At 43.9% G+C, this 25,454-nt stretch overlaps 1 protein-coding gene across 14 annotated transcripts in view; it reads right to left on the bottom strand.

Moving 5' to 3' along the window:
- The window catches only part of DMBT1L1 (scavenger receptor cysteine-rich domain-containing protein DMBT1), a 57,223-nt gene extending 32,349 nt beyond the window's left edge, over positions 1-24,874 (bottom strand). For 5 of the 14 annotated variants that reach the window (XM_074383028.1, XM_074383037.1, XM_074383032.1 and 2 more), the window contains exons 1-16: positions 24,498-24,874; positions 23,015-23,053; positions 21,084-21,274; positions 19,864-19,893; positions 19,180-19,221; positions 17,987-18,304; positions 17,495-17,527; positions 15,390-15,422; positions 13,935-14,088; positions 12,214-12,431; positions 9,780-9,821; positions 6,950-6,979; positions 6,288-6,441; positions 3,272-3,489; positions 1,926-2,237; positions 326-358 (exon numbers count right to left, since the gene is read on the bottom strand). In XM_074383028.1, coding sequence (XP_074239129.1) covers positions 326-358; positions 1,926-2,237; positions 3,272-3,489; positions 6,288-6,441; positions 6,950-6,979; positions 9,780-9,821; positions 12,214-12,431; positions 13,935-14,088; positions 15,390-15,422; positions 17,495-17,527; positions 17,987-18,304; positions 19,180-19,221; positions 19,864-19,893; positions 21,084-21,274; positions 23,015-23,053; positions 24,498-24,565 — 1,915 coding nt within the window. In that variant the 5' untranslated portion in view covers positions 24,566-24,874. Of the gene's footprint in view, positions 1-325; positions 359-1,925; positions 2,238-3,271; positions 3,490-6,287; positions 6,442-6,949; positions 6,980-9,779; positions 9,822-12,213; positions 12,432-13,934; positions 14,089-15,389; positions 15,423-17,494; positions 17,528-17,986; positions 18,305-19,179; positions 19,894-20,890; positions 21,275-21,594; positions 21,743-23,014; positions 23,054-24,319; positions 24,350-24,497 lie in introns of those variants that run through there. The other 9 variants (XM_074383029.1, XM_074383038.1, XM_074383030.1 and 6 more) reach the window with 9 other exon arrangements.
- Between the last annotated feature and the right edge of the window lie 580 nt (positions 24,875-25,454).

Raw genomic sequence — 25,454 nt, 5'->3', positions numbered from 1 at the left:
GAGGGCTGACCTGGGATGTCCTTTTTCCCCTCCAGCATCCTATAGTGTAAACATCCCTACAAGCAGTTACCCCCTCCTTACAGCAGATACTGAACCACCAGGGATTGCCTTCCTGGTGAGTCTGAACTCTCCCCCACTCCTACCATTCCTTTGTCCTCTACCATCCCATGGCCTCACCATTTTGTCAACTCTACTGGACTGCATTGCTCTTATTTAGCAACAGAGAATTTAACTGGATCAGGTCCCAACCTTAGGATGTAAATGTCACCAGGATTCACCACATCAGGGACCTGGCAACAGGTAGAACTGTATAGAAAAGCCATACCTGTTGGTTCTACGTTTGGTTTGCCATCAACACCTATCCAAAGACAGAAGAAAGAATGAGAGATGGATTGAGTAAGGCGGTTACATAACTCATACAAATATTGGGTTCTTTTTTCAGGATCAAACATGTTCTTTTCTGGGCAGTTGGGAATGCAGTATCGAAACCCATCTGTGTTGGTTACAAGATTGGCAGGCTATAGCAGTGCCCACGGGGGAAGGTAGAATACTTTCCTCTTCAGTCTCATGATGGTGCAAGTGAAACCTGGTATTTATTTGCTTTGGTCAGTTATTGGGCTGATTGAGCTTTAGACACAGAGCTGAGTTGTCTTTAACACAGTACCTCGGGGAGGTGTGATACTTACATAGTCCGGACCTGTGCGTGATCTTGGATATGCCTTTGTGGCTGCATCAGTACAATAAGGATGCTAATAGTCTCCATTAGTAGTGGTAGAGATCAAGTGAGAATAAGAATGTGCCAGTTTTTCATCAGAGAAATGCAAATCAAAACCACATTGAGATACCATCTCACACCAGTTAGAATGGCGATCATTAAAAAATCGGGAAACAACAGATGCGGGAGAGGATGTGGAGAAATAGGAACACTTTTACACTGTTGGTGGGAATGTAAATTAATTCAACCATTGTGGAAGACAGTGTGGCGATTCCTCAAGGACCTAAAAATAGAAATCCCATTTGACCCAGCAATCCCATTACTGGGTATATATCCAAAGGATTATAAATCATTCTACTACAAGGACACGTGCACACGAATGTTCATTGCAGCACTGTTTACAATAGCAAAGACCTGGAACCAACCCAAATGCCCAAAGATGATAGACTGGATAGGGAAAATGTGGTACATATACACCATGGAATATTATGCAGCCATCAAAAACGATGAGTTCACGTCCTTTATAGGGACATGGATGAACCTGGAAACCATCATTCTCAGCAAACTGACACAAGAGCAGAAAATCAAACACCGTATATTCTCGCTCATAGGCGGGTGTTGAACAATGAGAACACATGGACACAGGGAGGGGAGCACTACACACTGGGGTCCGTTGGGGGGAAATGGGGGAGGGGCGGGGGGTGGGGAGGTGGGAAGAGATAGCATGGGGAGAAATGACAGATACAGGTGAGGGGACGGAAGGCAGCAAAGCACACTGCCATGTGTGTACCTATGCAACAATCTTGCATGTTCATCACATGTACCCCAAAACCTAAAATGCAATAAAAAAAAAAAAAGAATGTGCCAGTTTTAGCATAGAGCCTGGCATGGGTTCAGCACTTGTACATCAGCTACTATTCGCAGTCAGGTGCTGGTTGTCACCAGCACCGTGGCTTATCATTGCTGGAATAGGATGGCTGATGGCAAACCCTCTATTTCATTACCACAACTTTTCAGGTGGGATCTCGATCAGGTGCAACACTTTAAGTGAAAGAACACTAACTCTTAAGCAAATTTACTTCCGCAGTTGGATTGAAGCCCAGGGCTCATTTCTGAGTTACTGCCTGCTGCTGTGGACATCTCCCTTCCCAGAGGTGGCTGGTGGGGAGACTCTCTCCATGAGGGGTGCTTTGCACCCCCAGGTGCTCACCTGAGCAGATGACGCTGGCATCCTCGTGGTGTCCACAGTTATGGGAGAACCACCCGTTGTGCATGCATCGCCACACCTTGGCTTCACTTCCTGTGCACTGCACGTCATCCAGAACGATGTGGCCAGTGCCACCATCAAAGTAGCTCTGAGACAGGGCTGACAGGGCCTCACCACAGCCGAGTTGCTGGCACACCACCCTGGCATCCATCAGGTCCCAGCTGTCATCGCACACCGTGCCCCAGGTGCCATTGTAGGAGACCTCCACCCGGCCCTCACACCTGTGGCTGCCATTCACCAGTCGCAGGGACATACCTGGGGGGAAAGCAAATGGGGCCCTCTGAACTGTGGTAATGTCTCCAGACTCTAGGACTTCTGCAAATAGAAAATGTTATCTAGCACCCAGACACCTATTCCTGTATTAGGCTGTTGGGCTCTAGGCAGGGTGGCCCTGGGTTCTGATTTGCCTGGAATGGTCCTTGTTTATGAATGTCATAGATCAATTAATACCTGTTAATTATCTTAGAGTTCTTCTTAAGCTGTCAAAAGTATTCGAGGTGGAGGAGAAATTACATGGTCACCCTAAGCATAAGCCATTGGGAACTTTAAAGTGTTGCTCAGATCCTGCTGCAGAACCTAAGAGCTCTCTAAGTGTTCTAGATGGTTTTCATATTAAATTCAGCTTGAAGCAGGTGGCTAGTTGAGATAGTTCTGTGCCAGAATGATTTTTCTATTGCATTTTCCTTTACTTCTTTGCAGAAGAAGGAGGTTTTCTTTTGGATCCATCTACGCACACAGTCAATGCAAATTATGAGATTTCAGGCCATCTGTTTTTTCAGCCATGATGCTTTGCTGGAGAAAAGTGACAGGGAGTGGCAGAGCAGGGTGAGAGTGAGGTCGGGCGCTTTTAGTGTCGACATGGATGTCACTCCAGATGTCATTAATGAAGGTCAGATTTAGAAAGCATCTTCTCTCTTTTTTTTTTTTTGAGACGGAGTTTCCCTCTTATTACCCAGGCTGGAGTGCAATGGCATGATCTCGGCTCACTGCAACCTCCGCCTTCTGGATTCAGGCAATTCTCCTGCCTCAGCCTCCTGAGTAGCTGGGATTACAGGCACGTGCCGCCATGCCCAGCTAATTTTTTGTATTTTTTTTTTTTTAGTGGAGACGGGGTTTCACCATGTTGACCAGGATGGTCTCGATCTCTTGACCTCGTGATCCACCTGCCTTGGCCTCCCAAAGTGCTGGGATTACAGGCTTGAGCCACCGTGCCCGGCAGCATCTTCTCTTTTAAAGGGCAATAGCATAAATCAGATCTAACTCCCAAGGTATGTTGTTAGGCTACCTACCGCTCTCCCTTTCATCTTGCTGAACTGTATTGTACAGAGCATAAAACCCTGTGTTGGTGATCACGGCGTCACTTCTGAACATTGCAGTCATGATGTTTGAAGAAGAGAGGAACATGAGCTCTGCCCCAGCACAAAACCGGCCCATGGAGAGTGAGGCAGCCTGTGGTCCATCGAACAGTTCAATAAAGTCATAAGGACACCCATAGATGTCCTCTAATCTGAGGATATGAAGGCAAAGTTAACATCTCCAAGGAAATTTGCAAAATGTTTTAGATAGAGTCATCTTTTGCATAGCATCCAGCCAGAAACTGCAGTCATCACTGTTATACCCCCAACTCATTATTTGACCTACTGAATCCACCCTCCTGTCCTTTCCTGCTGGGACTTCCCTGGGCCTGTTGGGCTCTCATCTTCCACCCAGTCTATTTCAGTAGCTCCCCACCTGCTATTCTGGCTTTCAGTGTCTCCTACCCTCTTTCTCTCTACCAAGTGTCTCCTGAATGTCCCCCAACTCTTTAATTCAAATATTGCCATACTTTGAGGGTGGTGGCAAATGTCTAACAATGTCTCACTGGGTAAAACTCTCCAGAAGACCCAGAGCAGGGAGAAATGGTGACAGCTGTAAGAGCTGCAAGGGTCTATTGACTCCTCCCACCAATACCCTGCCCTGCCCTGTTCAAACCAAGTGTTTTATAACATGTTTCATTCAACACGGACGATCAGAGAAGCTGACCCTGGCCATCCCACCTACTGCTGTCTTCTTTTTTATTTTCTATCCCATTATTATGATGGTATTTTTTTTCCTCACAGAATTTTTTAACTAATCACTAGTTGAAACTGTCCATCGAGTTATTGGTTGATTTGAGTACCATTTGTCTCCTCATCTAGAATATAAACTCTGTGAGGCTGGAGATCTTGTCTGTCTTGGTTGGCACTATGAGCCTATTTCTCGTCTAGGGCCTGCTCAATAAATTGAGTGGGGGCTCAATAACTATATGGTGAAAGAACATCAACACTGATCTAACATGATAAAAGTAGGAGATATACATATTTGCATTTAAACAATAGTAAGTAGCCTTTGATGCCTACGTGATAAATTCTCATTGCATAATATATACAAGATAGACATAATTACCATTGTATACAAACTAAATACGGGATTTGAAAACCTGCTTATTGCAGAACACATCTGTCCCAGTGAAGAAAAAGCCAAGTACCTCAAAATAACCTATTTTTATTTTTTAAAGTAAGTGACCGAATTTGTGTGTAAGGTGACAATAGTGTTGTAATAACAGGGGACACTGCAACCTGATAAATCATTTTATCGGAAAACAGAATATGCTTTAATTAGTAAGCATGAAACGGCATTAACAGTAATGTCAAAAACGGCAGTGACTTTTGCTCCTGCCTAATACTTTAAATATAGATGTAATTTTTACAAATGGAGGGGGAAACAAAGTCCCATAGGTGCTGAACTGTATATAAAAAAGAAAGCATCAGTGTAAATCAGGGTTTCTCAGTCTCGGCACTATTGGTATTTGGGCCTGGATAACTCCTTTCTGGACAGGGAGTTGGGGGAACTGTCTTGTGCACTGCAGGACACTTAGCTGCATCCCTGGCCTCCACCCACTCTATGGCAGTGGCGCCCCCCAATTGGAACCATAAAAAATGTCTCAAGACCTAACCAAATGTCTCATAGGGGTATATAATCACTTCCAGTTGAGAACCACTAGTGTAAATAATAACTTTATGTTGGGAGAAACAAAAAAGAAGCGAATTTTAATAAATCTAGACTTTTAACGTCAAAATTCAGAAATCAGCCAGTATGGTCTGGCTTTGGGCAACACTTTAAACAGCTCTTTAATTTGTGTACTCCAAAATTATAGTAGGAAACTTATGTTAGAATAATAACTTTGACATTACAGGGGATGTGGGCTGTTACAACTTTTTGGAATAACCATTTCCCAGAAGTGATCAAATGAAACTGTGCCCTAAAACATTAGAACTGTGAATTTCATAGATTTGAAATACATGGTACCAACTCTTCTCACATTGCTTTCAATAAATAAATGTATATTGAATGAAGGAATAAATGTATGTTGAATGCATGAATGATAAATGCATTTTGCTCGTAATGCCCCCTGGTATTAGCTTCTGTCCTTTCTATCACAAATTATGTAGCCACCAAGAAAAGCCCCTCCTCCACTGAGTACCATTTTACATTTTAAAAAGCCGCATTTAACCATTCAGAGCCTCAACTGCTGTGGCCAATGACGACAGATGGAAAGCAGTGGCAGAGGTCTGGGTCATACTGTGGGACAAAGTCAGGAAGAGAGAATGACCCAGGTACAACCCAGGATAGCAAGATGAAACCAGGGTTAAACATTATCAGGAAAAGTAATATTTTTGTCAAAATGTTATTCATGTTTATATATATATATATATATGAAAATGTGTATGTGTGTGTATACTACATGCACATAAAAATACATTAAAATAGGATAAATTCCTTAAAAATGAGTGATGGTTGGACAAAGAAGTAGGAGGCACAAGGTGCGTGATGGGAGGAATGAATGAACTGTTTAATCTATACAAGAAAACCCTTGGTAAGGACATGATAGAAATTCTTGAAGAGAATAGGAAGCAGATTTGTGTAGCATCAGAGGGAAGAATGAAGATCAGATCATGCGAATTAGGAAGAACAGATTTGAGTTCAGATGGAGGAGGAAGGCTGTGTCTCAAATGGAACTGGTTAAGAGTGAAGGGGTGAGGTCTTCATGTGTGGGTTGTCCAAGCTGCAGCTCAATGGCCTGGTGTCAGGGAGGCCCATGGGGTGTTCTCTCAATGCACAGGAAGTTGAGCTAAGTGATTAAAAGACTCCCCATAGCTCAGATGATCAGAGCAATTCTCTTCTAAATTGTGAAAGGGTTTATCCCACAAAAGGCCACCTCGTTGAGGAAAGAATGGATTCAAATCTAAACTGGCCTTAATAGTAGAGAAAGAAAAAGTTGCTTACTTGAGGCTTGGGATCATCAGTTCTATGTGGAATTTCTCAGCCACGTGTATCACCCAGACACATTCCACGTTGGTGGGGTAGTTTGTAGGGTACCAAGGACTGGAGAAGGAACCTGATAGACTTGAAATTACTCCTCCACAAGAGTTACTTCCTCCTGAAAAAACAGATGAGAGATCCATGTTTGTTTTCTTTAGGCACAAATGTTGCATTTTTCCAGATGTGGAATCCAGAATTCCATCAAGCTCAACAGTGAAGTCACTAAATGGGGAGGGACCATGCTGGTGTAGACACAGTTGTGGCTTGGCTGGTATGAGTGATTTTGCCACTGAGAGGGCATGAGGGAGGATGGAACATGCATGCTGTCATCCACAGGCAGGACCCTACAATTGATTGTGAGCGATATTGGAAATGGGATTGGACACATGCATGTAGCATGTGCGTAGTGGAGACAGCCTGTACTTCTTTAATGCTCCCCCCAGTCTCCTGCCATGCAAACCAGCCCAGCTCAGATGTGGACAACCCACCCATTTTGAGGGCTTCCTCCCATCCATTGCCCCTGTGGTAACAAGGGCACACAGAAATTCATTCTGCTTTTATGAATTATCAAAATGATTCTCTACACCTTAATACTGTAAAGGTTATACTTTCAGTGAAAGAGTTACCTTGTGGTATAGGGGCTGGAGGAATGGTAGCTGCAAAAACCAAAACCAAAGAAAATCAGGAGAGAGCTTAGCATTCTAAAACCATCTTATGCTTAACCACAAATGAATGAGCCTGTTATTACACTTGAGTTTTAATAAATGGTATAAACACTCATTTCTCCCTGATTTGGAATGAAGCCTCTGTCCTTCTTTCAGCTGATTCATGAGGAGATCACAAACCACACACAGTGGTTTGTGAAAACATGACTTGTTTTCTCTCATATGCTAGGTTCCACAACCCAAGGGTTATTCTTGAGTTGACCAGTTACTAGGAATTACAGTAACCACATTGGGCTTATGACCATACCACTAAGCCTGTAGAAATTTACCAAGCACTGAAATTCAGAAAAATGAAAATCAGAAAGCTGAGAGCCAGGGTGGAGCAAGGCAGTCGAATATGTATTCAACTAGAGAAAGATGGACCTTAATGGGGAGCTCCAATGAGTGTGTAAGGTCCCTTCTTTTTCCTTTATCGTGCCTTCTTGGCTTTGATTTCTATGTGGCATACACAGTTTTCCTTTAATATCCATGAGGGGATTGGTTCCAAGACTCCCTAAGAATATCAAAATCTGCAGATGCTCGTCTCATATAAAACATAGGAGTATTTGCATAGAACCTATGCTCATCATCCAGGATACTTTAAATCATCTCTGGATTACTTATAATACCTAATGCAATGTATTGCAACACTACATAAATGGCTGTTACACTGTATTGTCCAGGGAATAAAGACAAGAAAAAAGTCTGTACATGTTCAATACAGATATAACTATTGATTTTTCTTCTTGAATACTTTTGATCCACAGTTGGTTGAATCCACAGATGTGGAATCATGGAGACAGAAGGCCTGCTGTATGTCTATATTCCACGTAAGTCCTCAATCCTCCCCTGCACGGCAGGTGCTGAGGGGAGGGCAGCTATGAAAGCCTGCTCATGGGAGTGCTGGTAATTGTTTGGGTTTTACACCAAGGGTTTGGTGGGGGAGGAATTTGAAGCAAACAGGTCAGACGTCTTTGAGAACTTCTTTGTCCCCATTGTCTTGCTCCTGGGCCAACACCCCAGCAAGATGCAGAACAGTGAAGGTGATGGATGCAGTCAACTTACCTGTCATTAGTCCTTTGCCAGAAGAAGTATAGCATATCACGGAAATACATTTTTCACTAACTTAACGTGGCTAAGAAGAAATTTTCTTTTGTTAACATGGTTGGTATGCAATATTTATCTCAGAGTATTAAATGACAAAAGCCTCATATTTTTATGTCTTTGTAGGTATATAATGTTCTATCAACAAACACTTTTTTGGATTTGTGCTTACAATGGGATACTATTTAGATATAAGTGGTAGCATTTTACTTCATAGTTTCCTTAATTCCATGACCCATTCTCTTTTCCAGCCAGCTAAGCATCTCTGCCTCAGAAAATGAATATTACAGCAGAGAAGAGAGAAAGGCTTTCTGAGGTTTGAAGCTCCAGGCTCCAAGAGGACTTGGGCCTAGAGCTGTTGATGAACTGAAAGCCATTCCCTCTCTTCCTGCAGTCTTTTCCTCCCCCCGGGGCCCAGGCCAGAACAGACTCCTTACTGGGGAAGAAGAGGAAAGCCAGAGGGAATCAAAGAGAATATGGCTGCTTGTTAGACCCAAGAAAGAGTTCTGTGTGCTCTGCCTTCCCTCCAGAGCAGCTACATAATTTGTGGGTCTCAGTGCCAAATGGAAATGTGGGGCCTCAGCCAGGGATGGGGAAATCACTTCCCCTTCCTACAGGTTACTGCCCCAACCCATGGCAGCCGGGCAACCCACAAGGAATGGAGGTCTCCAACTTGGGATGTAGTTGGGACCTGGATTGGAATGGGCAAGAGATCTCTACAGAGTGTCCTAGCAAATGTGACATGTTTCTGCCAGCCCAGTGCAGGAACGGATGCCAGCTACCTTGCTGGGCTCTTAAACACCACAAAATACACCCCTGATCCCAATAACTGCCTGGTGTCCAGGCCCCTACTGGGGGCAGAATGTGGCAGCAGTCACTAAGCAGGGTCAGGGAAGAGGCTGGGCAGGGCCCAGGGGCCCAGGGAGCAGAGAAAGGGGCAGGTGAGAACCTGTCCCTGGGAAGCAAGAGGCTGCAGGAGGCAGGACCACCCATGCTTCAAGATCTTGAGTTTGGGAGAAGGTCACTGTTGCACGTTGACTTTGAGTAGGTTACCAGTCCACTATGCTGTGCTGGCTAATCCAGGAGGCCCAAGGAAGAGCCCTAAATGGTTTACTTCTCATCAGCAGTCTGCTCTTGACCCACTGGGAGACAGTCTGGAATTTAATATATTTTTTCTTTCCTGCATACTTTCATTTTCTAACCATGTCCCTAAGAGGGAAAACTTTCCCCTTCTCTCTTCTCCCTATTGACTTTCTCAGCCATAGTGACTCAGTCTTTCTCCGTCTTTCTCCACCTACAATCCCTTGCTCTGCCACCAGAAGACAGTTTTGGATGTGATTCTATTTGGGAAATGTGGCTCCTTAGCTCCTTGCCTGAGCACTAGTTCTCAACGTTGGCTACACATTGGAATCACATGGGGAGCTTCAAATATCACTGATGACTGGGAGTGACCTCAGAGACTGTAATGTGGCAGGTCAAGGATGCAGCCTAGAAACCAGAAATTTCAAAAGCTTTCTGAGTGATTCTAGTGTGCAGCCAGAATTGGGAATCACCAGCCTAGTCATTGTCTACCAGTGTCTAGGTCAGGACAGAGGTTACATTTCTTTTGAACTTTGCCAAGATAGTGGAAATTCAGTGTTGGACCTACCTGGGGGTGCAGGAGTCACAACTGGAGCCCAGCCTCCAGCATCTGCATGCATAAAAGAAAAAAATAGAAAAATCTAAATTACATTCTATGAAGACAAAGAAATGGTGGCTTTCTAGTGTGGAGCAGTCTCAAGCAGGCAGGTCCCATGTCACATAAGCAAAAACAAGGCCATGCTTAGACCCTGGAAAAGCAGCTCCAGAACTGAGAGAGGAGCAGAGAACAGGAGCAGCCAATTGTGTGGCCCTGTTGTGTTTGTCCTCAAAATGAAGTCAGGCTCTCAGCATTCTCTCTCTACCCGGCTGAAGGCACATTCATCTATTGGGCTACTATCCTAAAATTCCCTGGCCCCACCCTGTGCATGGCCTTCATCCATCACTAGGATGTCTTTGGGTGAAAGATCAGAAACAATCTATCACGGAAGGGGAGGTTACCTGAGCAGATGACACTGGCATCCTCATCGTGGTCACAACTGTGGTCTGACAGACAGAGCTGGGGCACTGGCCAAGGTAGTTCTCACTTCCTGAACACTGAATGTTGTCTAGAAGGATGTCTCCAGAGCCTGGGCCAAAGTGGGCCTTTCCAGGAGCAGCAATGGCCCGACTACACCCAGGCTGCCAACACACAACCTCAACCTCATTCAGGTCCCACAGGTCATCATACACAGTGCCCTAGGAGCCCTTGTGTAGGACCTCTACGTGTCTTGAGCACTGGCTGGAGCCACTCACCAGTCGCCACTCTTGTCTGTCTTCTAAACAGAGCAAGATTTTATTTTTGAGTTTGGTAAGTTTTAAGTAGCAGGTAATTTCTAGCTTCTGTGTTTGCGGCTAAGGCAAACACGAGAGCAAAACCTTAAAGCCGACTGATTTCATAATAGGCATAAGGGCTTCAGGGTGAGACAGGAAGTGGATTTAAATCCTTGTTCTATGGCTTCCTAGTTGTGTAAACTTTTATAAATGGCATTGTCTCCCTGAGCCTGAGTTTTCTCATCTGTAAAATGGGGACTCCAGCAGCATCTAGAGGGAATGCTACCAATGAGAGTATACTCAGCATCCAGCACATCAGGGTTACTGCAGATCTTGCCATATGGTTTTTGTGTCACAATGTTGGGTTATGGGAGGGCAGGTTCACAGCTGCCTTTTCATATGTGTCTTGGATAAGGGTAGATTTAATTCACCGAAAGGCTCCTGGACCACAAGGGTGACTGTGACTTCACAGAACACAGTGGCAATGTTCTATCTGGACTGAAGGTCTGTGGCTAGTTAGAGTTATCTGATGTGGAGACACTGTAAGGACAGCCTCCCCTTACTGTGTCCACTGGCTCTGTCACTTTGGTCTTCTTTCTGCTGTTCCAGCATGCCCACTCTTTCCTCTGGAAATGACTTTTTTGTCATTCATCACATGCCACCTCTTCAGAGATGCCATTTGTTCCATCGGGTCCATTGCAGTACCTTCTCCACTCCAGGCACCCTCTACTCTCCCACCTGGCTCTTATATCCAGCCCTCATCTCTATCCTTTATCATCCTTACTCCAAAATCAGTTTGTTTATTTCCTTGTTTCTTGTGTTTTGGTCCTCTTTCACTTACCCAAGTCCACACTAGAACATAAACAACATGAGGGCAGGGAGCTCATGTAACTGTGCTCCCACACTTACAACCTGACCTGGTACATAGCAGGACCTCTGTAGCTCTTGTTGATTGGATAAATGGTGGTTTTGAGTTAATGAGTGTCTGGATTTCAAATGTTGGAGCTTACTTAGCTTCTCAAGAGCAGAGTTTCAAACATTGCTTCGAGGGTGAAATATACAAGGAATTCCCTTACTCAGATATGAGCAAACCCCAAACCACATCCAGGGACTTACTACCTGGTTTTCTGGTGGCCTAAAAGAATTACTGGGGTTTCTGCAGGGGCTCCTCAGCATCAGAGGTTTCATAGCTAGCAGGCAGTGTGCTTGCAGGGTGAAAATTGGACCTGGCTCTGGAATGACTGCCTGCAGGGTCATGGCTAACAGGAATCCTGAAGCCTCTCATTTGGATGAGACTAGGTTTCAACGTATGCAAGGTATAAAACAGCCCAGCAGGTGGAGGAAGTGGAGTCTTGTCACAGGAGTGTTGAACTTCCACATTTCAGCACTCTGGACAGTTCCCAAGAGGCTGCAGAGAGCCGATGCAGCCCTAAGACCCTTCATAGCACCCAGGTTTTCCCTGCAGGCAGTAAGAGCCTGGCCACTCACACACAGAATGCACATGACTGACTCATTGTAACTTCCCATGTGGCTTTCATGGTGGGAAAATCTAGCAGCGATGGAACAGGGTTAATGAAGTCAAGTGTGAGGGTTTTAAAAGACTGAATCACAGGCCTGTACTAGTAAGGGAGTCTCTGAAGTTAGAAACTGTTCTGTATTTTAACTACCAAAAACTACTTGAAGCTTCCTACCTGACTGCCTTTCACCCTGAGGAATGGCGTTAAAAAGAGCATAAAAGCCAGTGTTGGTTATTATAGAATCACTTTGGAACACCACTGTCATGATGTGTGAGGAGGAGAAGAAGATCACAGTTGCAGGGGCACAGAACTTCCCCATGGAGAGTGAGGCAATCCTGGGACCATCGAAGATTTCAACAGAGTCATAGGGACATCCAAGGATATCTTCCAGTCTGGGGTGAATAGACATGGAGGGGTAATGGCAGATTAGAAACTTCCTAGATATTAATGCTAAAAAAAGTGTGACAAGCATAGAAATTAAATATTTGGATTATATTTAAATTGCACACTGAAATGTAAAATATTAATTAACTTTTTCAGATGACTTATCACAACTCTATTTTCTCTGGCTAAGGAATGTGTGGGGATTTCACCTACAATCTCTTAATAGAAGTTTTAAAATTATAATGGTTTTGACCAATCACAACCGACATAGGACATTAGGAATGACTAATTTACACCACAACTAAATTCATAACAGTCAGATCATCCCAATGATCAGCATGTAACAGACATCACAGTCAGATTTTTCCTACTTCTATATTTCACAATATTTGCCATACTCAAATTCTTGGGCAGGAACAAACTTGATTTTAAAATAAAATCAAGGCAGGATACAGAAGAGTATTTGTAGTACGGCAATTATTCATGAGGGAGGCAAGGAGAAGTGATTTTGAAGGAACAGACAATGGGTAACATAATAGAATTTGGAGGTATGGGTTCAAGGTCCTTACCTCATTGTGGCTAATTGTGTCCCTAGGGTTTGAGTCAACAAAGGTAACACGTCCTGGGGCATTTCTGGCTTAGTGCATGTCTGAATCCATGGCTGTGGTAGAGTCATGATGGAACATGATTCAGTGCATGCCTGGAGCTAATGATCATGGAATTCCACAGTCTGGCTGTGTTTGTAACATGATGTGTGTCATACACAAGAAGAAAGGCTTCATGCAGACTCTTTTGCAGACCCACATATTGGTGAAAAGATGGGGCATTGACATCACACGGATTTAGATGGGTTGGCCTTGGGCAAATTAGTTATCCTCTTTGAGCCTCAGGCTCCTCATCTCTAATGGAGATGACAAAGACATCTATCTTTGGGCTGTATAATCCTGGAGTATGACAAAGCACACAAAGTCTGGGGAAGCAGTAAAATATCAGCTGTTATTTTATGTCATGGAGATAGAAATGTCAGTGACTTTGGAATATTTATTCTCTTTATGTCAGAGATGAGGCAATGACGCTAATGTCTCCTCTTGCTTTGCAGAATGTTTAAAAGATACAGGGCCCAAAGCTGGAGTAGTTGGCTAATGTGCGTATGACAATTTTCTTACTGTTTAAAATTTGGATTCCAATAAGAAAGTCTAAGAGGACAAAATTTGGTATCCAGTGTACAATAAGGGCAAAGCTATTGAGAATTTTTGTGGTATTTTTAGAAAAAATAAAAAGAAACAGTATCAAAATATGTTAATAAACCACTTATTGAATTTTTCAATTTAGAAGTAACTCACTTGATAGTGCTGCAAAACTAACCAAAAATCTGACTTGAAAAACCTCAGAACGTTGGGTTCTTATGCTTTCACTCTTAAATTTTTCCCACTAAAATAAATATTTTTAATATGATTTTACAAATCAATATTCTTATGTACATAAAATCTTCTCTTTAAAAGTTTTCTTACTTCAAACTTGGAATTATGAGTTCTATGCAAAATTTTGTATCCACGTGGATCTTCCAAACACATTGGATGTTTGTTGGGTAGTTTTCTGGATACTGTGGACTAGAAAATGAGCCAGAGAATCTAGAAATGACCCCTCCACAAGAGTTATTTCCTTCTGAAACAACAGAAAAAATGGTGTTAGAACGTGTCCATCTGGCACTACTGTGTAATCCTAAAAAAGACCAGCTCATACAGTGGTCCGGTGGAGTTGGGATGCAGTTAGTTGGCCTTGGTGGGCATGCACAGACCTTTAGCTTAGGGAGGAAGAGTCCATTCAGTCTAATTCCAATGAAGCAAAAAGTATTCATGTGTGCAAGTTCCTTGCTTTTCCCTATCTCTCAGCATCTGATAAAGAAAATGTCCTATTTGTCCTTTCTGCTTACAGTTTTTCTCCCCTTCTCTAAAGTAGGAGTTTTGCTTGCTGTGGAGGGACAGAGTAAATCTAAATAATAAGAGACTGGAAGGAGAGATGAAGAAACAGAGGTGGCCATATGTGCCTGGGAAAGGGGAAAGTTTGAGGAGGTTTGGGGAGCAAGAGTTTCTAGAACAACTTTGGGTTCGATAAAGGGACATTGATCTGTTAGGGGATGTTATGACTGGCACCTTCCTTACTCTTCATCACTTTTGCTGGGTAGACTATGTTTCCTTTAACTCATATATTTAGTATGAGATTGGAACTTGCAGGATTTGGGATTTATAAGGCTTAAACAAGATAACAGTGAAATATAATAGTTTCATGTACATTGTCATATTAGCATAGATAGATACACATACATGTATGTATTTAAAACAAGATTTCACATGAAGAAGCAGAAAACCTTGAATCATCAAATTATTTTTGGAGGAAATCTGAAAGCACAATATGCTTTATTGACCTTGTCTCTAAACTGTGAAGTTGCTTAATTTTTCTACTTTCTGTTCCCCTTGGCCAACTTATGATTCTCCCAGAATCTTGCAAATTCCTTGTCTTTCCCGAGATGGGCTGAAATAATTGATGATGATGTTAGTCATCTGGTAGCTTTATCACTGACCACATTCGTAAGCTACAGTCATGAGGCCAGGTCAGGCTGACATTGGAACCTCGGGGAGTTGGACCTTCTGAAATCTCTACACGTGGCAGGGGATAATGAACTGATGCCTTCTGCAGGACTATACCCAAAGAGGACAGGCTGAGTATGGGCCGGATGTCTGACCTGGGCAGATACACATCCCCCTTCCCAGCCTGCTCCTCTTGTTGTATGTTAAGTCAGTATTTTTTTTGCAGAGTTTATTAGACAGAATGGCATCAGAGAAACAGAACCCTTGCCCACACCATGCCAGGCTCTGTTGTGCTATGTCCTGGGCACACTGCCTGGTGTCTGCCATGATGGTTCTCTTGGCATGGAATGACCATTTCAATTTAAAATAAATGACTACCTTTTATGTGATCCTGAGAAGCTGCAGAAGAACCTGAAAGGGAATGGAGAAAATAATGATACCCAGGTGAAAATATTTCGTCTTATCTACAAGTCAGTGAAATATAAAGGGTTTCCTCAGAAACATCAATGTACTTGGTGCAAACAGAGGAGAGGTTGCACTGAAGGTGCTGAGTGAATATTTTCTATGGTTCTGTGGCAGGTTAGAGAAGGCCATAAAATCCTAGACATGCCTCCTGTCACAAGATGGGGTCCAGGTTTCCTTCCTTGAACCTGGGTGGGTTCTGTGACTGCTTTGCCAACAGAATATGGCAGGAGAGGCTCTGCACCTTAAGAGACTGGTGGCTTCCACCTCCCATCTCTGGGAACACTGGCTTGCTCATGCAGTCCTCAGCCACCTTACAAGAAGTCTGAGTGTGGCCAGACGTGGTGGCTCACACCTGTAATCACAGCACTTTGGGAAGCCAAGGCGAGTGGATCACCTGAGATCAGGAATTCGAGACCAGCCTGACCAACAATGTGAAACCCCATCTCTACTAAAAATACAAAAATTAGCCAGGCATGGTGGCAGGTGCCTATAATCCCAGCTACTCTGGAGGCTGAGGCATGAGAATTGCTTGAACCTGGGGTGGGGAGGGTGGAGGTTGCCGTGAGCTGAGATTGTACCACTTCACTCCAGCCTGGGCAAAAGAGCAAAACTCCGTCTAAACAAACAAACAAACAAACAAACAAAATACAACAAACCAGGAAAACAACTAACAACAACAACAAAAAGAAGTCTAAGTGTGCATGGTCTCTCAGCAGGGTAGTTAGACTTCTGGCTGAGCTCATCTTTCCAGCTGACCCAACCAAGGCACCAACTGTATCAGTGAAGCTATGTTGAATTCTCCAGACCAGTCACCAGATGAACTCCACTGAGCAATACTGCTCAATGCTCTATAGAGCAGAAGGGTCTCCCAGCTGAGCCCTGCCTGAATTCCTGACCCTCAAAGACATGACATACATCTAAATGGTGATTGCTTTAAATTGCTAAATATTGGGGAGCAACAGATAACCAGAATGGCTCCTTTCACTCAATCTCATTTTTCTCATTTCCCTGCCATCCATAAAATGAGAAAACTACAGATGAGTCTTCACTGGACTATCCACTGCCCTTGACTCCAACCATGGTCCTTTAACTTTAGACAGTCCCTCACTTCTCACTCATGGTCCCAATAGGTAAAGCTGGCCTTCCCCCAAGAACATCAGGACATATCGAAGTCTTCTCCAGGCAAGTGCCCAAGAGAAATGCCTCTGCCAATGGCTGTTAGTTTATCTGTGTTCACTAGGGCTGTGTAGGGATCAGCCAGGTACATTCAAAGGGGGAGAGATGATCTTGTAAATTCCAGTCCTGCCACTTTCTAATCAACTTATCTTCGGCTGGTTTTTTGATCTCCCTAATCCTCAACTGTGAAATCACCTTTAGCATCATTTCAGAATTCGCAGTGCCTATGGTTAGTCTGGTTTTTCTAATTTTTGGTCTTTATTACAGATGAATATTAGTCAATAATTCAATGATAAGATCTTTGAAAAGGGGTGAAAGTCCTAAGATCCCTAAGAGCATGTACTTTGGGGCCAGAATGATCAATGTCAAAATTTGGGTCATTAACTTGCTGAGTGATTGTGAGAAAGTTACTTATCCATTCTGTGTCTCAATTTTCCCTTCTGTAAAATATAATAGATAATGCCTTTTTCAGGATTGACCTGATGATTAGCAATGACCTGAGCAAAACACCTCCCCATGTTTACTCTAGTTTTCCCTGGTTTTTGTGTAGCTGGGTCAATGAATGGGTAAATGAGATTGATGGCCAAGAGCATTGACAGCTTAAGTTCAGATACCCTGGCTAGGCCTCAGCACTTCGCTAACTTTCTATGTCTCAGGTTATCTGGAATATATGAATAATCCAAGAACCTGCTTCAAGAGGTTCTTGTGGGGATTGTAAGAGTTATATATATGAAGGGCTCAGAACAGTGCCTTGTTCTTTGCACTTATAAGTATTTGCTGCTATAATTTATTATTATTATTATTGGAAAGATACCTGAATTAGAAAAAAAATATGAACATACCTGGAGCTGTGGCTGGAGATAGGTCTTCTGCATCTGAATGCATAAAAAAAGGTAAGAGGTTACTTTATTTAGTGTGACAAGGTATAGGAACCCAGAATGCCAGAACTACCCCTTGGGCAACTTCAACCCTCCTCTGGCAGATCCCTTAGCCTAGAAGGTTGGGGAACAGCAGCTGGGTCAACTCTGCCCCATAGCAGCCGGGGCTGCATTGCCCTTGGCCCTTCCTATGCAGAATTCCTAGACTACTTGTTAAGATGCATATTCTTGGGTCCCTTTCCTACTTGGTCATAATCTCTGGGGGTGGGACCCTAGAATCTGCATTGTAATGTCCATTTGGTGCTCATGCCAACGAATTAGAGACCTTTCCTGTGCAACTCCTGTGGTGTCCAAAGGAGATACATGAATGGATGGATGAAAATTCCACCCAGGATGCAGTTTCCAAATGCCACAATTGCAGCATCAGGAATCACTGGCTGAGAGGGGAGAGGATACCTGAGCAGATGACACTGGCATCCTCATGGTGGCCACAGTTGTGCTCTGTCCAGCCCGAGTGGGCGCACTGGCCCAGATAGCGCTCCACACCAGCACACTGGAGGTTATCCAGGAAGATGTCTCCTGAGCCGGGGCCAAAGTGGGCCTTCCCAAGGGCAGACATGGCTCGACCACACCCAAGCTGCCGGCACACAACCTCAGCTTCATTCAGGTCCCACAGGTCATCGCACACGGTGCCCCAGGTGCCCTGGTGGAGAATCTCCACGCGTCCTGAGCACCGGCCAGAGCCACCCATCAGCCGAAGCTCTGGCCAATCCCCTGCAGAGAGAGATCTGGTGACTGTTGTTCTCTGGGGGCACTGTACCCTTCCCATGGGTGTTGAGCTCCCCACCCCATACTACTTCTACGAGTGGAGAACTTTGTAGTTGATCAACTAGTCAACCTCTTAGTTGGAAGTTGCAAAGTTGTTAGGATTGTCTGTAGCACTAAAAAGTCCACTAATGGAGTAGTTATTTTTCCAGAGGTATGTGCCGATTTGTTTTGGCTAAATGCAGAAAAACAAATGATTTGCACAGTGATTTATGATTTTTACAAAGTATGTGTGTGTATGTGTGTGTATGTTCACATCCACCTTTATCATAACTCAGGAAGGTAAGTAGAGGAGTATACCAATTTTATCTCTGAGGAAACTGTAAGTTGGAGAAGCAAAGGGATTCACCCCAAACCCCACATCTGGTAAGCAGCAGATCTAAAGTCAGGTATCCTGATTCCAAAGTTCACAATTTTTTCTCTGCTTTTCTATATCACTGTCTGTGAAATGACTCTGACACTCCACTTACTTTGCAAAAGTCTATTGGTGATGTAGATGAGGAGCTAACTATGATCAGTACTGGTCATAAGGAGGAAAGATAGAACCCCACTAGAGAGAATTTGTAAGCTGCTCAGGCTTTGATGGCTCTGAAAGGTACCAAAAAATGAACTTTACTCATCCTGGGATGCTAGAGCCAAAAGATCCCAAAAGTTTTAAATGGCTCTAAAACTTTGGGCAGAATCAAGTGTCCCATTTGCAAATAGATGGACTATTTGCAGTTGGTCCAGTTTCTGTGCATGAAGCAGATACAGACACAGATACAAATGCAGGTGCCAAGACAAAATGACACTTGGTAAATGAATGAATGCATTTCAGAGCTTACCTGCTCTTGCTGTTACTGTCCTGGGTGTTGCTGTTGGGATGGCTGTGATACAAGAAGACTAATTAAGAAGGGACGACTTGGGCAAGTCAAGAGGGCAGCATTCTGAGATCAGTCTTCAGTAAATGCCAAGATTCTGGCTGATTCTTTTTCCCTGCAGTCTTGGTAACGTGACCTCCCAACTCAAACTCTGTTTTCATTTGTTTCTTTGTTTCTCAGGTGTGTGTGATTCAACAAAAATAATATTCTCTTTTTCTGCTTAGTTACCATAAATATAAAAGTATTTAAATTGTCCTATTCTATGCAAACATGCAAACTTCAGGATCAGTGTCCTTCTGGGGAAAACAGCTGTTTCTTCTGCTTGCTTCTGCTTTAACTTTTTCTAAAAGTGGAGTATCTAATTAGGTGAGTCATTGGCTTTGATAGAAACAAAAAAGGAAATAAAACCAACAATTATCAATATACAGAGACTCAACTGTTGGGAGGCATAACTTGGTTTGAGTGTAAGTGGGCATCATACTTGTGCACAAACTGTGCAGATGGAATCTCTCATCTACAGAAGATTTATACAGGGAACTAGGATCATCTATGAGACACAGAGCAAATAACGATGGTAGAAGCACTTGGAGGGGGGCACAAGAAGAAATTAGGGGGTGAAATTTGAGTAATAGCATGAACATGACTCACTGATTAGATGTGGGGTCTGCGACACTGCCTCTGCAAATACAAGGAAATACATCGTCAATAGCCGTTTAATGTCAATTACGGTGATTGTTCATTATCTGCTTTGGTACACAGAGCATCTCCTTTGTGTTTTATAGCATGTTTCCAGAGCTTGCTCAGTGAGTTACCTTGGCACTTGGTAAAATACAAGAGATCGTTTTGAACCATGTTTTGGAAAAAGCGGATACTAGCTATTTGCAGTTTCATGAGCTCTGCCTGTTTTCTCTTAGTGGTAAATAATGCAGGACCTCAGATAATTACTGAACCTCCTAAGCCTCAGTTTCCTCATCTGTAAAAGGGGAAGAACCATGGGTCTGTGTGAGGATAACTTACATGAAGTGCTTAAAATGCTGCCTGGCATACAATAGGGATTCAGTAAATGTTAGCTGCTATTTTGAGTATTTTGATCACTGTTGTTGTTACTATTGCCTAACCCTGAGTACCTTGCACTTCAACAGGGAACCTTGGCTTGGTGCTGCCTTCTTGCCACACATTTTATATTTCCTATTTCTAGGTCATGCTGTTCCCTCACCTGATATGTTATCTCACCTTCTCTACCTTTAACTTAGCCAGCTATAGAGGCCGTTTCCCCTCAATGTTTCCTTAATACTTTTAACCTACATTGCACTTTCTGTCTCTCCCAATGTCTTTTGCAGAGGTGCATGCATATGTCAATTTAGTGTATTCTAGCATATTTATCTGTTCCATTGTTTGCCTTCATCTAGGGTTTCTATTTGTCCTCTACTCACATCCATGTATTTGCCTTAAACATCCTCTTGGTTGCACATGAGCCTCTCTCAGGCTGGGACTACAACTTCTTCTGTAGGTCCTAAAACACCTACCTAGTACTAAATTCAGAGTAACTTCAGAAATAACCTTCTAATGGGCTGACTGTAACAAGATGTTTACGTAGAATGAAAAAGCCCACGATAAAGCAGCCCATTATCAAGCATTTATGATGTGTCATCACTTTGCGAAGTTTTTCACTTACCTCATGGCATGCAACCCTCACAATAAACCTAGAAAGTCAGGGTCCCTTGTTGTCCCCATTACACAGGAAAGGAATGGAGGCTGGGAGAGGTCAAGCTGCTTGCCCAAAGTCACAGAGTAAGTGATAGGATGGTGACTCACACCCAGGCAGAGAGTCCAGCTCTAGAATTGTTGCTCTTTACCATTATTCTCACCTTTGGTTGCAGAATAATAATAAGCAATGAAGTTTTTTCCTAGGTTGTTGAAGCTTCGGAAATACACGAGGGTCATTGAGCTGGAGGAGGAGACGTAGGTGGGGTGGAAGCCAGAGCAGGTCTTTCCCAATGACTTCGTTGAGGATGGAGGGCCGTCCAGGATTTCAAAATACTCATTGGTGCAGTCAAGACTGGGGAAGCAAACACCATGGATGCCTCTCAGTTTCCTCATCAGAAGACCTTAGAGGCCTGCTGTGAGGCAGATGCTTCATTTTGTTACTATAAAGGTGCTGGAGATAAGAGTAAAAGCCTGTCAGTCATTTAAACATAGCATGGGCTCCTTTGACCCTGCTTTTCCCCTCTGAGAGCCATTGCTTTAAGGGAACGGGATTTTAAATGGAAGAGGAAAGATGAGGCTGGCACGAGATGTGCCCCTGGAAGCAGCCCAAGACAGCAGAGCCCAAAAGCTACACAAAGTAGCTAAGTACATACCTAACAGCTTAGGACTTACTCAAGATGTGGAAATGCCAGCAGTATATGATTAGATGCATTCGCCTTAATTTCCCACACACAAGTGATGTTGTCATGCATTGCATTCTGTGGGGGATTCCTAATCGCTCCAGATGAGTTAGTAATAATGCCACCGCACCGAGATTTTTCTAAATGCAGAAATATTTTTTAAATTTCAATTGTTTCTTAATTCACATCTTTTCTTAAAAAAAAAAAACAACTATTTCCAAAGAAGATTTTGGTATTACTTTGTGAGTATGTCTTAGAATACATCAGAAGTATCAACTAGTCTAAAAAGTCTTGTAGACTTAGAAATTAGAGGATAAGTGCATCTGAATTTTAAAACATCTCTCATCTCTTTTGAGAATTCTGCCATCTATATGGGCTTGCTGGAAAGAGCTATTATGCAATATCAGCCAGAATGTTTTTCTCTGGTTATCCCCTAGTTGTGGGCTCTGTAGCTTTGACTTTTGTACAGTAACTAGTAGTAATGAGTAAAGTACTGCTTCAGTTTCCCAATTAACTTGAGCCAACATGGAGCCTCTGTGGAAGACAGAGTTCATCCACTGTCAGTTATAATTTATTCAAATTGCATTCTTAAAAACTCACTATTAAGTACAAAGAAGTTGCCTTTAGTCATCCACCCCTGGAATACCCCTAATACTAATAAGATTTTGTATTTACCTGTCTGCCCACTTGACAATTTGTTTATCCACCCACTGTCTCTGTTCTGCTTCTCTGTCTATGTATCTGTCCAACATTCAGTCCCGAATTAAAGGTGATGCTGGTGGCAATGGAAACAGCTGGCTCCATCAGATTATTGGGATGTATAAGAACTGGACCTAAACTCCATTGGCCCTGGTCATCTAGCTGTTGTCTAAAAGGACCAGCCAGGCTGTCTTTGCAACAGTGGTATTTTAGCCCTTTGTCCCCAAGTCGTGCTAGAAAAAGTTCAGTGGAGCTTCTGAAGGGCCAAGGCATAGGCAAGATCAGAGGAAAAAATGGCAGATGAAAAAAAAAAAAAGAATAGAGAAGAACGGAGATTGTCAGAGAAGGGGAAAAGGTGAAGAAGAAAAATGTGCTCATGGAGGGAGCCCTCTCAAATCATGGCCTTGGGTACCATCCTGGAAACATTGCTCTATTAATGGCTGCATGCCTGCCCTTCACTCATGGTGTCCATGCTGGGAGGCCAGACAGCTAGCATCACTTGATTATCTGGACTTTTTTCTTTTACTAGACAGAAATGGAATTAGAACCATAAGTTTACTGGCATTTGTTACTCAGCTTGTCTCCCAGAACACAGGTTGAGAGGGGTGACCCAGACAGGGCAGTAGTACTTTGGCTCAATTTCCTTGAAGGATCACATCAGGGCTAGAGCTAGGAGATGATGATCGAGGTAGCAAAGGACACAAAAGTCTCACCTGTGCCCACTGTCCTTGCCGGGGCAGCTAATGGGTGACCTGTCAAACACACAAAGGACATGCTTAGGACTTACTTAAGACATGAAAATGCCAGCAGTATATGGCCATCACTCTGCACCCCTGTCTGCACATGAGAGCCCTGAGGAGCTTGCCAAAAAATATACTATCTGGGCCACACCTAAATCTACTGAACCCGAGTCTCTGGAGGAGAGGCCTAAACGTGGAGGCAATTTTATTGCGGAGGAAGGAAGAAGCACTGATCTATGTTGTTCCAAGACTTTGATGCATTATTCTCTTGCCTATATGCAAATAAGAGATTTTTTAATTTGAGGTTTAAGAAAACTGAAGACATAAAATTCTGGCATCTGGAGCTTCTTCCCAGGCAACTGAAGGATTGAGACTTACGAGGTTGTGCTGTAAGAATAAGGAGAAGCACTGAGTCACTGATTCTTCTGATCTGGTGCTCCCCAGAGATTCTGAGTCAGGACCTAAAGATGCTGTGGATTCTCCTCCATGGCCCAACATCTCTCCTGTAAGTGGCACTCAGCTCAGCACCCACCCCCCCATTGGAGATCCTCTCCCTGGACCAATTCCATCTCACCTGCTAGAGCTGACAACCTAGGGAGAAATGCGAAGGAAGCTTTACCAGACCTTGTCAAATTAGCTCTGTTCATAACTCAATGACTGAGAGCTGGCTGAGACCAGGGCATCAAAGGAACAGGGGGTCTGATGAGGGAGAGGGCACTGGCATGGAAAACTCTGGGTGCTGGGGTTGGAAGTGCATGGTAAAGCCAACAGCAATGGAAGCTCTGTGAGACCAGAGCTGCACCAGGAAGGCCGAGGCAAAGAGGGAGTGGAAATGGAATCAGCTCACTTTGCCAAGACAGCGTCCACTAGCCATTTACTACTGGGGAGGAAGTACTTTTTACCATCTCTCATATCTTAACTGCCTCCCATCTATCCATTTCTCACTGACATCCCCTCTGCAAATCTCGGAGCTGGCAAACCAAAAGTATTACTTAGAAGTCTGAGAAATAATCACTTCTTGGCCTTTTGGATAAGATCAAGCGTAGAAATCTGAGAAAATGAAAATCTACTTCTGGTATACAAAATGCACAGTGGAGTGGGAGGAGAGGCTGGACTAGATGATTCTAAGGCACTGTCCATCTCTCCTGCAGGACAATCCGGGGATTCCACAACTCACAGCCACTCCACTGGCTTGGAGAACAAGACACATCCCATTTCCAGCAGAGTTTCTTCCCTGAGATTTTGATAAGCTGCATATATTAACATCACCTTCCCTACCTGGTGGTGTGACAGTTGAATATTCAGCATCTGTAAGTGCAAGAGATGAAGACATCTGCTGTGAGTGAATCACGCACTGGTTCATTTTCAATAGTTATTTTTACGCTGTCCCTTGAGAAGTATTCTCCTGAAAAGAGCTGAAGTGAGGGCCCCACCAGGGAAGGGAGCAGGGGTTTACCTGAGCAGATCACGCTGGCATCTTCCCCGTGAGCACAGTTGTGGGAAAACCAGCCGACATGGGAGCATTCCTCAAGGTGCTGCTCATCTCCTCTGCAGTGCACGTTGTCGAGGAGAATCCTCCCAGAACCTTCCCCAAAGTGGGCCTCACCGGGGGCTGAAATGGCCCAGCCACATTCCAGTTGCCTGCAGACGATGTTTGCTTCTGGAAGGTCCCAGAGGTCGTCACAAACGGTCCCCCAGACTCCCTGGTAGAAAAGTTCCACACGACCTGCACATCTTCCGTGGCTGCTCACCAGGCGCACAGGAGCCCAGCCTCCTGGGGGAAAACAAAGCAGGCAGTGGGTAATAGCTGCCCCTCTGCCAGTGGATGACTGGACTGTCATCTACCCAGCCCAGCTCTCCTTATCTCCCATGACTTTGCTACAAATATGGTTATGCTGCCACAAGAGATACCATGCCATTCCCCAGACCTGTCTGCTCCAAGAAGCCTATAAATGTCTTCCTTATCCACACTCTATTTTAAGACAGCTTGCCTCGGGTAGATTGTTTACAAAAATAGCCCAAGTTCTTCTCTTCCTTATGCTCTTAACAATGTGGCATTGCAGCCCCTCCTATGAAAAGCGTGAACTTATTTCCCCACTCCTTAATTCTGGGCTCGTGAGCTTTGACTTGCTTTGGCCAATAGAATATGGCAGAGGTAGCGGCCATATTCTATTTTTTTTTTTATTGCTGCATGATTCTATTACTATAAATATACAGTAAAAACAAATGGGCCCATCTGAGCACATCAAATGGCAGCACGTAGGAGTCCCAGCGGGCCATTCTGCAGCCCGAACTTCACGCAGAGCCCTGGCACCAGGACTGACGGCCAGAGGCTGTGGCCTTGGCGGAGCGGGAGGAGAGGTGGGGTTGTGGGGAGGTGTGTTGGGGAGAGGCGTGTGGGGAGATGCCCGGG

Source organism: Saimiri boliviensis, chromosome 12 (assembly GCF_048565385.1).
Source record: "Saimiri boliviensis isolate mSaiBol1 chromosome 12, mSaiBol1.pri, whole genome shotgun sequence".
NCBI lineage: Eukaryota > Metazoa > Chordata > Mammalia > Primates > Cebidae > Saimiri > Saimiri boliviensis.
Note: the sequence above shows the minus strand (reverse complement) of the source record. Positions and strands in the feature narration are given on the sequence as shown.